This window comes from Anguilla anguilla, chromosome 12, assembly GCF_013347855.1.
Source record: "Anguilla anguilla isolate fAngAng1 chromosome 12, fAngAng1.pri, whole genome shotgun sequence".
Classification (NCBI taxonomy): Eukaryota; Metazoa; Chordata; class Actinopteri; order Anguilliformes; family Anguillidae; genus Anguilla; species Anguilla anguilla.
This window is the reverse complement of record NC_049212.1, coordinates 41,766,388-41,780,093: the sequence shown is the minus strand read 5'-3', so window position 1 is coordinate 41,780,093 and position 13,706 is coordinate 41,766,388. Positions and strand designations below refer to the sequence as shown.

Sequence of the window (13,706 nt, the reverse complement as noted above, 5' to 3'; positions counted from 1 at the left end):
TGAGGTGTGCTGTTGTTTTAATGATTGAGTATAAATACAATCAGTGTTATTATTATTATTATTTTAATCAGTATTATTAGTATTATTTCAGTTGTTGTTGATGAGGGATCATGATTACCCGGATGAAATCCAGGTGACTCTCGTTGCTCAGCCCCTCCAGCGTGCCCTCGGCCTCCTGGAACTTGGCGAGCACGAGCGTCATGTCGTCCGCCTGCGTCTGTATGGAGGCAACGAGCGCGGAGGCGGAGCTCTCCACCGTCTGCATGAACCCCGCCTCCTCCTCCTCCAGGAGGCGCCGCAGCTCGCCGAACTCCTTCCGGATCACCCACTTCAGCACGTCCGACTCGTTCTGCCCGCGGGGAGACGCCGTCGCTACGGTTACCCATCCGACATCGGCCATATTTATACGCACACCAATACCCCGATTATTGGGAGCAATCGGTTTATGCCAGTATTTGGCATACTGTAACTGGGAAATGCAGAGGGACTCACAGAAATGCGGGACTTGTCTGTTTAGTAGCTCTGTGAAAGAGGGGGACTAATGGTAATGTGGGACTTGTGTGTTTAGTAGCTCTGTGAAAGAGGGAACTGGAGAGGGACTCATGGTAATGTGGGAATTGTCTGTTTAGTAGCTCTGTGAAAGAGGGGAACTGGAGAGGGACTCACAGTAATGCGGGACTTGTTATGAGACATTTTACAGATCTGCTCCTCCAGCTTCCTCCTCTGCGTCTGCAACTCAGTCATCAGACAGGAAATGTCCTCCTGACAACAAAACAAAACAAAAAAAACGCTTGGTAATGCTCATCCAACAGCCTTCCAAATGCTTGGAACCTCACCCACAACTAGTGTGAGACTCAAACACCTTCATAGAGTTGGTAGAAAGGCTGATGTCCTTTACTGAATGCCTTTTTTTTCCCCCACAGCACCATTCAAGTCGAGCGTTTTCAGAATGTTTCTGCCCTGCAAACGCACCTCTGTTCTGCTGAAGATTACATTGTGTGGTAAAATCCACTCTCAGGGCAGCCATGCTGGTGTGCACATTTATCAAAGTTGTGTTTGTGGCAGCTAATCAAAAAAAAAAAAAAAAAAAAAAACTCTAAAAGCTTTTTATCAGCACAGTCAACCATTTTCCCACAGTTCAAGAGCCCTTTGATAAATCACGTTATTATTTGAAGCAGGTAAACACACTCTGACTCACTCTGGAAAATGGAATGTGTCAGACACTACATGTTTAATATACAGACTGAGCAAATAAATGCAACCGCAACAGAACAACAGTTCCTCCCACGTTTGGGTTAATTCATACCCAGGGGCGTCACCAGGGATTTTGGGCCCCACGGAAAGATCTCACACTGGGCCCACCACCCCATAAAATCCTGTGCTCTAATATGTTCTGAGGGCCCCTGTCAGTCAGGATCCTTGGAATCATCCTAACACCCCCCCCCCCCTTATGACACCGCTGCTTGTACCCTTAGAAGGTAAATGTCAATCATTACCCAATGGTTCATCTTAACCCCAAAGCAGTTCTTTCCTGCAGAGAGGGGCATCTTTAAAGAGGGGGGTAGTGGGGTGCAAAGTGGGGTGTAGAGTTTGAGGTGTTTGGTGTAGGGTGTAGGGTATAGGGTGCAGGGTGAAGGGTATAGGGTGCAGGGTATAGGGTATAGGGTGCAGGGTATAGGGTGTAGAGTATAAGGTGTAGGGTGTAGGGTGCAGGGTGTAGGGTGTAGAGTAAGGGTGCAGGGTGTAGGGTATAGGGTATAGGGTGTAGGGCGCAGGGGTACCTTCATGCGGCTGTACACGCTGATGATGGGGGTGATCTGGAGTGTGAGGTGTAGGGTTTGGGGAGTAAAGTATAGGGTGTAGGGTGTAGAGTGTAGGGTATAGGGTGCAGAGTGCAGGGCGCAGGGTGTAGGGTGTAGGGTGCAGGGCACAGGGGTACCTTCATGCGGCTGTACACGCTGATGATGGGGGTGGTCTGGAGTGTGAGGTGTAGGGTTTGGGGAGTAGAGTATAGGATGTAGGGTGTAGAGTTTGAGGTGTTTGGTGTAGGGTGTAGAGTATAGGGTGTAGGGTGTAGGGTATAGGGTGCAGGGTGCAGGGTGTAGGGTATAGGGTGTAGCATTACCTTCATGCGGCTGTACACGCTGATGATGGGGGTGATCTGGAGTGTGAGGTGTAGGGTTTGGGGAGTAGAGTATAGGATGTAGGGTGTAGGGTGTAGGGTGTAGGGTATAGGGTGCAGGGTATAGGGTGTAGCATTACCTTCATGCGGCTGTACACGCTGATGATGGGGGTGATCTGGTGGCTGCGATGGGCCCCGATGCTGGCGCACAGGCCGCAGATGACGGCCTGGTCCTCCTCGCAGTACAGGCTGAGCGGGTTCCTGTGCGCGGGGCACTCAGGCTCGGCGCTGGAGCAGTCCAGCTCCCGCAGCAGGTCCACCACGCGCGCCAGCGACACGTTGGGCGGCGAGCACACCCCGTCCACCTCGCTGCGGCACACGGGGCACTGCAGCTGCCCCAGCGGGTCCAGGGTCATGGAGCGCAGGCAGGAGCGGCAGTACGAGTGCCCGCACTGCAGCATCAGCGGCTCGGCGAACACGTCCAGGCACACCGGGCACCGCAGCTGGTCCTCCAGCGAGCCCAGGCTGGTCCTCCGAGCCATCCGCACCCCCGCCCCGAAAACCTGAGAGACGACCGGACACCTGGAGAGACGACCGGACACCTGGAGCACCAACAGACACCTGGAGCACCAACCAGACACCTGGAGCATCAACCGAACACCTGGAGCACCAACCAGACACCTAGAGCACCAACAGACACCTGGAGCACCAACCAGACACCTGGAGCAACTGGACACCTGGAGCACCAACCAGACACCTGGAGCTCCAACCAGACACCTGGAGCTCCAACCAGACACCTGGAGCTCCAACCAAATACCTGGAGCACCAACCAGCCACCTGGAGCACCAACCAGACACCTGGAGCTCCAACCAAACACCTGGAGCTCCAACCAAACACCTGGAGCACCACCCGGACACCTGGAGCACCAACCAAACACCTGGAGCACCAACCGGACACCTGGAGCACCAACCAAACACCTGGAGCACCAACTAGACACGTGGAGCTCCAACCAGACACCTGGAGCACCAACCAAACACCTGGAGCACCAACCAGACACCTGGAGCACCAACCAGTCACCTGGAGCATCAACTGAACACCTGGAGCTCCAACCAAACACCTGGAGCTCCAACCTGACACCTGGAGCACCACCCGGACACCTGGAGCTCCAACAACAAGGAGAGACGACCAACTGCCTGAAGCGCCAACAGCCAGGTAAAGTGTGCAGAGAAACGCCCAGTTAGGACTGAGACCTTTTCAGTTCCCAGACAAGCACCACGGTTTCCTGTTTGATGGACAGCGCGCTGAACGCCGGAGCTGATACACGTTACTCCCGACTGCGATTCCGGCTCCAGCCAGAGAGCAGGAAAAGGAAACGGCGGCGAATCCTCCTCTCTTCAGCACCGGGAGAGAATGACCGTTAGTCTCCGATCGCTCAGGTGAGAATGTTCCACAGTAACGCCAGAGTATGACCGTTAGTCTCTGACCGCCCCGGTGAGAATGTTCCACAGTAACGCCAGCGCCTAAGTGACCTTCAGGCAGAGCCCTTATCTGCCGCTACCTTTCAGCGCGCATGCGCTCTCTTATCACCGCTCTCATATTTATCCACATCAGGTGCTGTAGGCCATAACGTAACGTCTTTACACAAGCGGCCACTCCCGACAAAAACATTCGCACCGTTGCACTTCTGAATTAAGCCTCCTGGGAACCTACTTGCAGTATCTTAAATATATATGCATCTTCAACATTACATATGCATTAAATATGCTATTGGTATTGATTTACACAGTCTGACGTTGTACATGAAACAACCTCATGTCATCGTGACACAATCGCTACAGAGTTTGAAGAGTTCTCAATTATTTGAGCCAATAGTTGTATTTTCCAAAACATTTTAATACAAAGGTAAGTTTTATTGAAACAGACCTTTATTTAACCAGGATTAGGCCAATTGAGAGCATCTCTCATTTACAATGGTGTTCAAAGAACACAAAACACAAACAGACCTTTATTTAACCAGGATTAGACCAATTGAGAGCATCTCTCATTTACAATGGTGTTCAAAGAACACAAAACACAAACATACACTAGAATTTAATTTCATTCAGTGCGGGACGTAAGGGGAGGGCCCAGGAGCTGGATCCGTCTGGCTCCTGCGGTACTTCTTTATTTTCAGGTACAAATTCCTACAATATTTCATCATTTGGATACCACACAGGTTGCGAGTGTGCATGCCAGTGTTTATATATAAATATATTTACAGGATGAGTTATGTATTGTTGGTACCAGGAAATAAATACTGGCATCAGATGTTAAATACCAGTAAATATCAGAATACTGCCTCATGCCCTGATACCCAGAGTTCCATGAGAGGTTAGCAATATTAGCCATGTGCCACAGGAGGGCAGTGTTTTCTCAAGACCAGTACAGCATCACCACAGACCGTATTAATCTACCTTGCGTTTTAGTCATGATCTTAGTGTACGGAGAGCCTCTAATGGAGACAGACAGGCGGTCCTCCCTCCAGCAGTGCCTGAAAATCACACACAAATGGGACTGTTCAGGGCTTCATGCTGGGACCAACATTTCTGTTCCAGTGAATACTGAACTTGTATAGCACATTGCTCTGTGTATTTAAAAAAAACTCTAATTCAAATATAGATCATAAGAGGTTTTTTTTGTTTGTTTGTTTTTAAACTTTCAGCACTTTCCTCACATCTACCACGGGACCTACGCTGAAACAATTTCAAGCCTGTAGCAGGTTCTGACCTCAGGTGTGACCCTAAAAAAAGCCATTCAGCCTGAATCCATTCAATCAGATATCTGCAGTCCGTGCAGACCAGCATCGATACAGGGATCTCCTTACGAATGGCAACTGCGTGTTAATTCACAACAAGTACACCTATATTTTGGCCCAAAACATGGCAGTGTTGTTGCTGATTTGTATTGAGTTAATTAGATTATCCATATAAATGTTTAAATGGTCTACCGGTCCATGCTGTCCTTTGGGCCTTTGCTGCATAATCTCTGCATTTGTCAGACACATCACATTGGGAGTCTTAATATAGGCCAACAGAGCAAAGCTCTCATTCACAATGGTTTATAAAATCTCACATCACCAATAAAAGGGGTTTATATTGAATTCTAAAAAACCATCTTCAGTTCAGCACGTCCTTCCGAAGTTCAACCCAATGACACTAATAATAGTGTAATAAACCTGATGCAGCTGCATGCTGGGAAAGACACTGAACTGGAAGACGCAGCAGACATTCTGAAGATGAGTGGGCAAGCCTGTCTGCTGAGGACGATCTGAAATCTCCCACACAGCCAGGAGAAAAAAGTACACATAACAGAGACAGGAGCTGCATTATAATCTCAGTGCTGGAGCATCTGAAACATCAGGGTTTCAAATTTCAATGTCAGTCGTATTGCCACCTCACCCCCCTCCCCCCCAGACATGGCATCCTAAGCAGGTTTTAACAAAATAAGAAATATGCTTAGATCACTGGGGTAGCGTCTTCTGAATTAATTTTTTTAAATTATGAAACCACTGACACCCACCAAGGCATTTTTGTGGGAATGAACCTGTCTGGTGATAAGAGCGAAGCTGAGACAGGTAGCACAGCAGGATTAAGGGGGCAGAGGCTGGTGCTAGTGTGGTATGAGGGTGTAAGAGGGGAATATAAGGTCTGATACAGGGTAACTTACATACTGAGGCATAGAGTTCACTTCTGACAGGACAGAAACAGAGAGAGTTACTCATCTCAAATGGCTTTTCTATGAGCATAATTAAACACCAGCACGGCTTTTTACGCATACGCATGCACACGCATGCACGCACACAAGCACACACTTTGTTCTATTTGAGTGACGGGTGGTCCCCAGGATGAAAGGGGCCGGAGGGTGTTTTGGGTTAGGGTATCAATGCTACATCCTGGCTGTGCTTCAAAGGCCAACTTCACACTTCAGTTCATCAGCGGTACCCTAGCTGTGATTACTAAACTCACGAGCGTCTTCTTGCTTCCGAGCGCGTATTGCCTGCTTAAATAGCACTGTCCCTCTGAGACAGTCCAGGGATCAGCCCCAGCATACCTCCACAAGATATTCAAACCCTACATGCCAGCCAGATCCCTCCGTTCTGCTACCTCAGGACGCCTAGCACCTCCCCCTCTTCGCACCTGCACTTCCAGAACACGTCTCCTGTCTGTTCTGGCCCCACGATGGTGGAATGACCTCCCTGTGGAGGTCAGAACAGCTGAGACACTGACCCATTTCAAACGACGACTGAAGACTCACCTATACTCCACTCCCCAAACCCTACACCTCACACTCCAGATCACCCCCATCATCAGCGTGTACAGCCGCATGAAGGTACCCCTGTGCCCTGCACCCTACACCCTACACCCTGCGCCCTGCACTCTGCACCCTATACCCTACACTCTACACCCTATACTTTACTCCCCAAACCCTACACCTCACGCTCCAGGTGTATTGTGGCGCGTGTTGCCTGCTTAAATAGCACTGTCCCTCTGAGACGGCTGCTGGCTCTGGGTCAGTTCAGAGGAATGTGTTCCAATCCTGATCAGCGCTGCTCTCCACCTCAGTAGTTCTGCATGATCTCCGTTTCACTACAGCACTTTATTATAAAAGCACACTCACCATATAGATTTATCACCATATATCATTAATAACCATATATCACTTATAACCACCTGGAACCATATTTCACTTATTTATGGCCATACTTCATTTATAACTATTTTTTTTTACAGCACAAGCGGTTCGTCCATAACTATTTGAAACAGCAGCCGGACTAACGGACGTACCGCTCTGTGTCAAACGGACTCGGGGCCCTTTCCGGGTGAACGGTGGTGACAGCATCGCGTTTTAGGACCGGGAATAAAATTCCATTCTGCTGGAAAGTCCTCAGGTTTCCACGTCTGAGCCGCGATAGGACCTGACAGGTGACGAGCGCTCCAGGTGTATTGTGGGTTTCTCTCCTTAATTAAATTGCGCACGTCACATTCCTCATCGGTGCGGTCACATGACTCGACCTGGAGCGGGGATCGAAAGCTGGAGCGGATCCAGTGAGATCTTTATCTAGCTGCTCAATGAGGTGTGCTTTACAGCTGGACTGAAAACCTACAGGACGGCAGATCTCTGGCTGTTGAATTAGGAGTGCTGTGTTAGGGCTGGTGTGAAAACCTCCAGGACGGCAGATCTCCAGGAGCAGGCCTGGGAACCACTGCTCAACCCCTTTAGCAAGAAACACAGGCAGAATCTCCTGAGCAAACGCCCTAGCCGTCCAAACAGACTGCACTGTGGGCGTGGTTCACTGTGTGCAGGAGGCAAAATAGCACCAAATCTAAGAGGGCTGGAACAGACACGCTACAACCCAACTCAGTAACGATCCACATTCATCCATCTCTTTTCATTATGGATTTATTATCCATCCATCTATCAATTTGTCCATAAAATAAAACCATCCAGGAAACTTCCCTTACTCTGCCCAGGACAACAGGCATCCCATAGTAATCACACCAAAGTCTGCTGTTACAGTCAGGGTGTTCCCAACCTGTGAAGAACAGAAGTCTTCTTTAAAAAAAAAAAAAAAAATGAAACTACACAAGTTTAAAGTGAATCAGGACAGATTTTCTTATCATTCTTTACATGATTTTTGGAATTATAGGAGTTTAGAGTGATTCAGGATTTATTATAATTCTTTTATATAAAATGATTTTTAGACCTGCAGGAGTTCTTATTGGGGCTCAGGTTTGTTTTGCTTCAGATGGAAGATAGGAGGAGAGAGGGAGGAAAGAGAGAGAGCAGGAAAGACTGAAGCACAGTTTATGGGGGGGGGGGGGGTTATGTGGATAATATAATCTGTAAAATCTGCAGGGGGTGGGAGGGGTGGGGGTAAAGTGCAGGGGGGGCACAGGGCCGGTTTGGGTTTCCGCAGGGTATCCCCTGACCTCCCCACGCCGCCTGGATTTGGCACCTCTGAAAGGGGCGCTTTGATACAAACACCCCCCCCCCCACCGACACCCCCATCCTGGTCGCTTGATTAGCCATCTCCCAGCTGCTCTCTCGTGGGCCTGTGGGGGGGGGGGGGCATTAATGGAGTCTGAGGACCCCTCTCACCTGTCCTGTCCGGGGGGGGGGGACTGGGAGGGGGGCAGGGGGGGGGTAATTAACTCCAGCACTCAGGGACACTGGCTCTTTGTCTCCTGGCGTCTGCGTGCTGACTGCACGGCCTCCTGTGTGTCTCCGGCCCCACGGTGCGCTCCAACGGGACGGTACAGCTCCGCAAAATGAGCCCTGCCCCCCACCCACCGCCCCCCCCCCCCCCCCCGCCCCACCCCCAGGAATCGTCATCGTTCTCTGCGTGATCAATCATAACGAAGAGTTCAGAAACAAAAAGTAGGCTCTCTCAAAAGTAGGCTATTCCAGTCACCAGACGACTATGCCACCACAGACCTGCCTAGGCGGTTCAGACAGAAAAGTAGCCAAGTAAAAGTTTACGGGTCTGAGAGACAGCCGCTATACGATCTGCCCCTGCACTGTTTTTCTGATTTAACCATCTCAGCGCGCATGCTCCCGTCTCCTGACCTCACCAGAAGACGAGCAGTAAGATGGCCGACCTTCAGCGCCGTTACCCAACCTGCCGCAGTCACTCATACCCAGGGTGCTCTCCTTTCGTTCGGCTGGACCCAGGGTCACCAGACTCAGAGAGTCTGTGTCTACAGCCCCGGAGTGCCAGAGCAAACAGAGCCTCTGCTTCAGAGCAAGCCCGAGGCATCGTGACAGAGTCAGTCCCTCTACGAGGCTGGGCTTCCACACTCACTCACACGGTAAACATTACTGTGGATCAGACCCTGGATTTTCCCCAGAATGCCCCAGGCTGGCTGCTTGTGTTGCATCTATAGGGACCGACTTCCTGTGGCTGGAGAACTGAGGCACTGTAAATCTGCCTGTCCCTCCTGGTCCCTGCGTCTGTCCAGGGAGTGTGTATGTGTGTGCGCCCATGTGCGTGAGTGTGTGTGTGTGTGTGTGTGTGTGTGCGCATGCGTGCGTGGGCAGAAAACACACTGCAGAACACAGCTGTGGCTAGGGCATCCAGAGAGGGTCAAAGGTCACATCCCTCAGGACTCCTGTGACCGCCCCTAATCAGCCAATCAGCAAGAGCGCAGCGATGCCCCGCCTCCTGCCAGACAGGAAGCCAGGCAGCCGGCCAATGAGCTGGTGGCTCAGGCTGAAGGTCAGCCAATCGGCTGACTCGACCTTTCCACAGCAGCCACACAGGGAGTAGCCTCAGAGGGGGAAATACGCACCCCGCAAGGGGGCAATAAAAACATTTATGAAAGATCGCGTTTTCCCTCCTAGAAGATGCTACAAAAACATGGTCCACACATTTCTGAGCAGGACCAGCTAATTCTGGAATTAATAAATGTGACAAAAAAGGAGAATGTGTACAAACGAGCTGCCATGGCTTCATGATCCACCGATTACTGATCAGCTCATCGTGGAGAAACCGGCTGCTGAATGTGGGGTGGATAGAACAGTAACAACCGTTAATGCTGGACACTCGTCTTGTATATGACGTGTTAAACCTTGTTCTTTGGGTTTCTACAAATAAATACCAACATATCCGACAGCTAAGCCTTTCCAAATGCTTTTTTAAAAGGAATTATTCTGTTGTTTGTTCCCAAAGAAAGGCTCTTTTAAACATTTCTAGACTGCACTCATCAGAGGGGTGGTGACAGGTCTTTGGGAGCTGGGCGATCAGTGGGGGTGCTTGTGAACAGAGCTTCCTCTCAGTGTTTGTACGGTTTGATTTAGTGTGATGGTCACATCTGACCACTTTCTGCACTGCTATTAAGCCATACAATGCTGCTCTCATAGATGAAGAGATTACAGGAAAAACAAACGCAACAAAAGGAGTTTATTCTAAACAACAGCCAATCAGAAGCACAGCTACGATACACACAAGCAGAGAAAGCATATTAGCATGCATTGATTGGAACACGAAAATGAAATAAAATGGATTCATTTCTCCATGTAACATATACAAATAATTATTAACATCCATCAATCACAATATTCACAAACCAGATGTTTTAAACAATTCAATGGGCCAAATTGTCTTACGGTCAAAGATCTGCTTGGTTGTGGGACAGTCATGTCATATTTCTCCACTTTTAAATCCTATTAACTCACTCTGTTCAAACAAGGGGAGAGCGCTATGGTGTCACTCAATTACACCAGCCATCACAGTCCCACTGGTAATATCCTGCCCTGTCCAATGAGAAGCAGCCCAACATGTCACATGACCGCAGGGTTACATAACTGGCTTCTGCCTGCACTTTCGTCCATCTTATGAACCTCGACTTCCCAACGTACAGTACGCCGGAGCCCGGATAACTGGGGCTGACTCCGTTAGAGAGACACACACTGTTGTGTGAGTGCTCGTCAAGGAACCAAACACCTGTTTATTACCCTTTATTTAATAACCAAACACGAAAGCTCGAAAGCAATTACATTCATCTACTAAGGAACTGGGGACACCATTTTGTTTTGTCTGTAAATCGTTCTGTGACCACAAGCTCAGAAACGGTCACGCTACGAGTTCAGGCTGAAGGAAATTCAGATGAACAGCTCATCAGACACGTCACTCCACTGAAGCGCCGTTTCAATCTTTCCAGGTCTTTCTGGACCAGGGCTTCCCAACCTTCTACCGTCCTGTAGGTCTTCACTCCAACCCTAACAAAGCGCATCTCATTCAACAGCTAGAGCAGGGCTGCCCAACCCTGCTCCTGAAGATATACCATTTCACTCCAACCCTAACAATGTGTAATTTATCTTTCCACACAGATTCACCAGTGAGGGAGTCAGCAGTGTCGAGGCAGAGGATTAAAGCTGAGTGAGCTGTGCACATAATCATAAACCACATTATAAACATACAGTATAATGGGCTTACGTCCATACAAGCAGGATTATAATGCAGTTATGAACCACTCCATGCTACACACTTGATCATAAGGAAATTAACACTTGTACTGGTAGAACTGCACTGGATGAACAATATCGATGATGTAATTCAAGTCATCTGTAGCATGTTAGTCACCAGCATGTGCACATCTACGAGCTCCCCAGCCGCCGCCGCCGCCCCCCCCCCCCCCCCCCCCAAAATATAAACTGTTTTCACCAAACACATCTTCTGTGCCACCGTCCACAGCAACGTGAAAATTAAGAGTGACAGACCAGATTTTAAAATAATATTGACACAATTAACTGGCAGAAACATATAAATAATGCGTTCATTAAAAGTTAAAACAATAAGCATTCGGTTTGCCAAGGGAGCAGACGGTCCTCTCCAAAACGGACCGTCAAATTGGATGAGTCAACCGCTCTAAAGGGAATTTCCCAGAAACATCCTGTCCTTCTAACAACAGCTCGAGGGCATTTGGAACACGATGCCCCCTGGGAACTGACAGAAGTTGTGAGAGCTCAGTTTCGGAAAAAAAAAAACACAAGACAAGGAAATTAGTTTTTTTAAATGTGACGAGGAAATTGGATGAATCCAGCCGCCGGGATCGGGGACAATTAGCGGGTGAAGCGGGGACGGACGTGGCTCAGACACGTACGCGCGGGATCCTAAATGCCCTGTTTCTGTTGGCCGTGTGTGAATGCATCCTTTGTGCCGGTACACCTAAAATAACGAGCTGTTTATTAAAACGTGAGCGCGGTGCCAAGCAGACGTCTCCGGGCATTGTAACGGAGTCCGTAACGAGCGCAGCGCTGCCCCCTCTGTAGCGCTGCGTTTCCCTGGCGACCGCGAGTGGAGCAGACAGGTTACAGAATGTGACTCCATGCCTCCTGGGCTGCGCTGTGACAGGCTTAATGTGATTACCTGGGCTCGGTATGATAACCACGATCCTGTTTCATCCACGGCGGTTTGGAGAATCATAACCTGGTAGCCACGGAATATTCCAGTATACCCTGCCATGGGGGAGGGGGGGGGGGTTTCCCCAGGAGACCAAACCAACATTTCCTGTCTTGGTTACCGGTGTCGGTTACGCTTCACGGATCCGATCCCGCTTCCATCTGGCTTCATCCTTTCTACAGATTTATTTTCCTACCAGCGCAGACCGTTACTTTGAAGCACCCAGTGGCTTTAGATACAGCAAGCTCACAGTAAAACGCTCGGTGTTAATTTCACTCTAACAGAGCTTCTGCAATAGGGATCAAATATATTCTAGCAGAACTGATTCAACATGTAGAGTCTCAGTAGTGTTTAGAAAAACATTCACAGCTTTAAAATTTTAAAACTTTAAAAATTCATTTTTTGAGCAAGCAATCAAGCAGCACTGTGACCAGAGGGATTGTGGGTAAAGTCTCCATAGCTACTCTCCATCGTCCAGTAAATTTACATTTAGGAGTCGCTCTTACTCGTAAGAACCTACACAGCTTACATCTTTACATATAATACATTTGTACAGCTGGATATTGACTGAAGCACTTAAGTAATTTAGCAACTCCTCCAGGAATGAAACTGATATTTCTCTTGACCTCACCGAATCTGAAAACAGCTACACCAGCTCCTGTCGAGCGACAGCCAGCAGGTTTACACAGGTCCGTCTCATGCATACGAAAAGCCTGGCAGCCAGGTTCTTTAAGGGGAGCCATCTTGTCCCCTGAGGTGAGACAGGGCCCAGGTACAGCAGGCTCTCGCTCCTGCGCAGAGCTGCAGAGGACGGTGTGCGAGCCCCGTTATAATCACACGCCTCTGACGGACGGGCCTAAAAGCGCAGGAGAACAAGGGTTCAGTTCATCGCACTTCGCCAAAAATTACCATATGTGCGCCATTTCTTTCTGTTTTTTCCCCAATTTAATTTTTTTTTTTTTCCTTTTTCTTTTTAGAGGAAGGAGAAGAATTGAGGCATTATTCGAGCGCAGACCCCTGTGTTTATGCTAGAGTGGCCTGTACGGGACAGGAGGCTATGCAGAGGGGGGCTGTGCGGGAGGGGGGCCCAGTTTGGGTATGAAGGGGGGAGGGGGGGGGTTTGAGTGACAGAAAATTAGGACGCTGGATCTGCTTATGAGCTTCTTCCTCCAAGGAAAACACACAGAGAGCTGGGGTTAGCATTAGCGTGGAATCAGCCCAGGCACTGTGTGTGTGTGAGTGAGTGCGAATGTGTGTGTCTGTGTCAGTGTGTGTGAGTGTAAGTGTGTGTCTGACAGACAGAGAGGCAGAGACAGAGAGAGAGAGAGAAAGAGTGTGAGGGTGGATTTGTCTGTGTGTGGTGTAAGTGTAAGAGGTGTACGTATATGAACGGACTAAATAAATGGTAAATGGACTGCATTTATATAGCGCTTTTATCCAAAGCGCTTTACAATTGATGCCTCTCATTCGCCAGAGCAGTTGGGGGTTAGGTGTCTTGCTCAAGGACACTTCGACATGCCCAGGGCGGGGTTTGAACCGGCAACCCTCCGACTGCCAGACAATCGGTCTTACCTCCTGAGCTACGTCGCCCCCGAATGAGTGTGGGTGGATGTGTGCATGTTGTGTACACTTGTGTGCATGGGT

The 13,706-nt window shown here is 49.2% G+C and overlaps 1 protein-coding gene across 1 annotated transcript in view; it reads right to left on the bottom strand.

Annotated features, from left to right (window-relative positions):
- Positions 1-13,706, bottom strand: part of LOC118209189 (E3 ubiquitin-protein ligase TRIM50-like) — a 39,546-nt gene that overhangs the window by 2,175 nt on the left and 23,665 nt on the right. The window contains exons 2-5 of the mRNA XM_035384348.1: positions 4,576-4,652; positions 2,263-2,704; positions 667-762; positions 119-349 (exon numbers count right to left, since the gene is read on the bottom strand). Coding sequence (XP_035240239.1) covers positions 119-349; positions 667-762; positions 2,263-2,664 — 729 coding nt within the window. The 5' untranslated portion in view covers positions 2,665-2,704; positions 4,576-4,652. The remainder of the gene's footprint in view (positions 1-118; positions 350-666; positions 763-2,262; positions 2,705-4,575; positions 4,653-13,706) is intronic.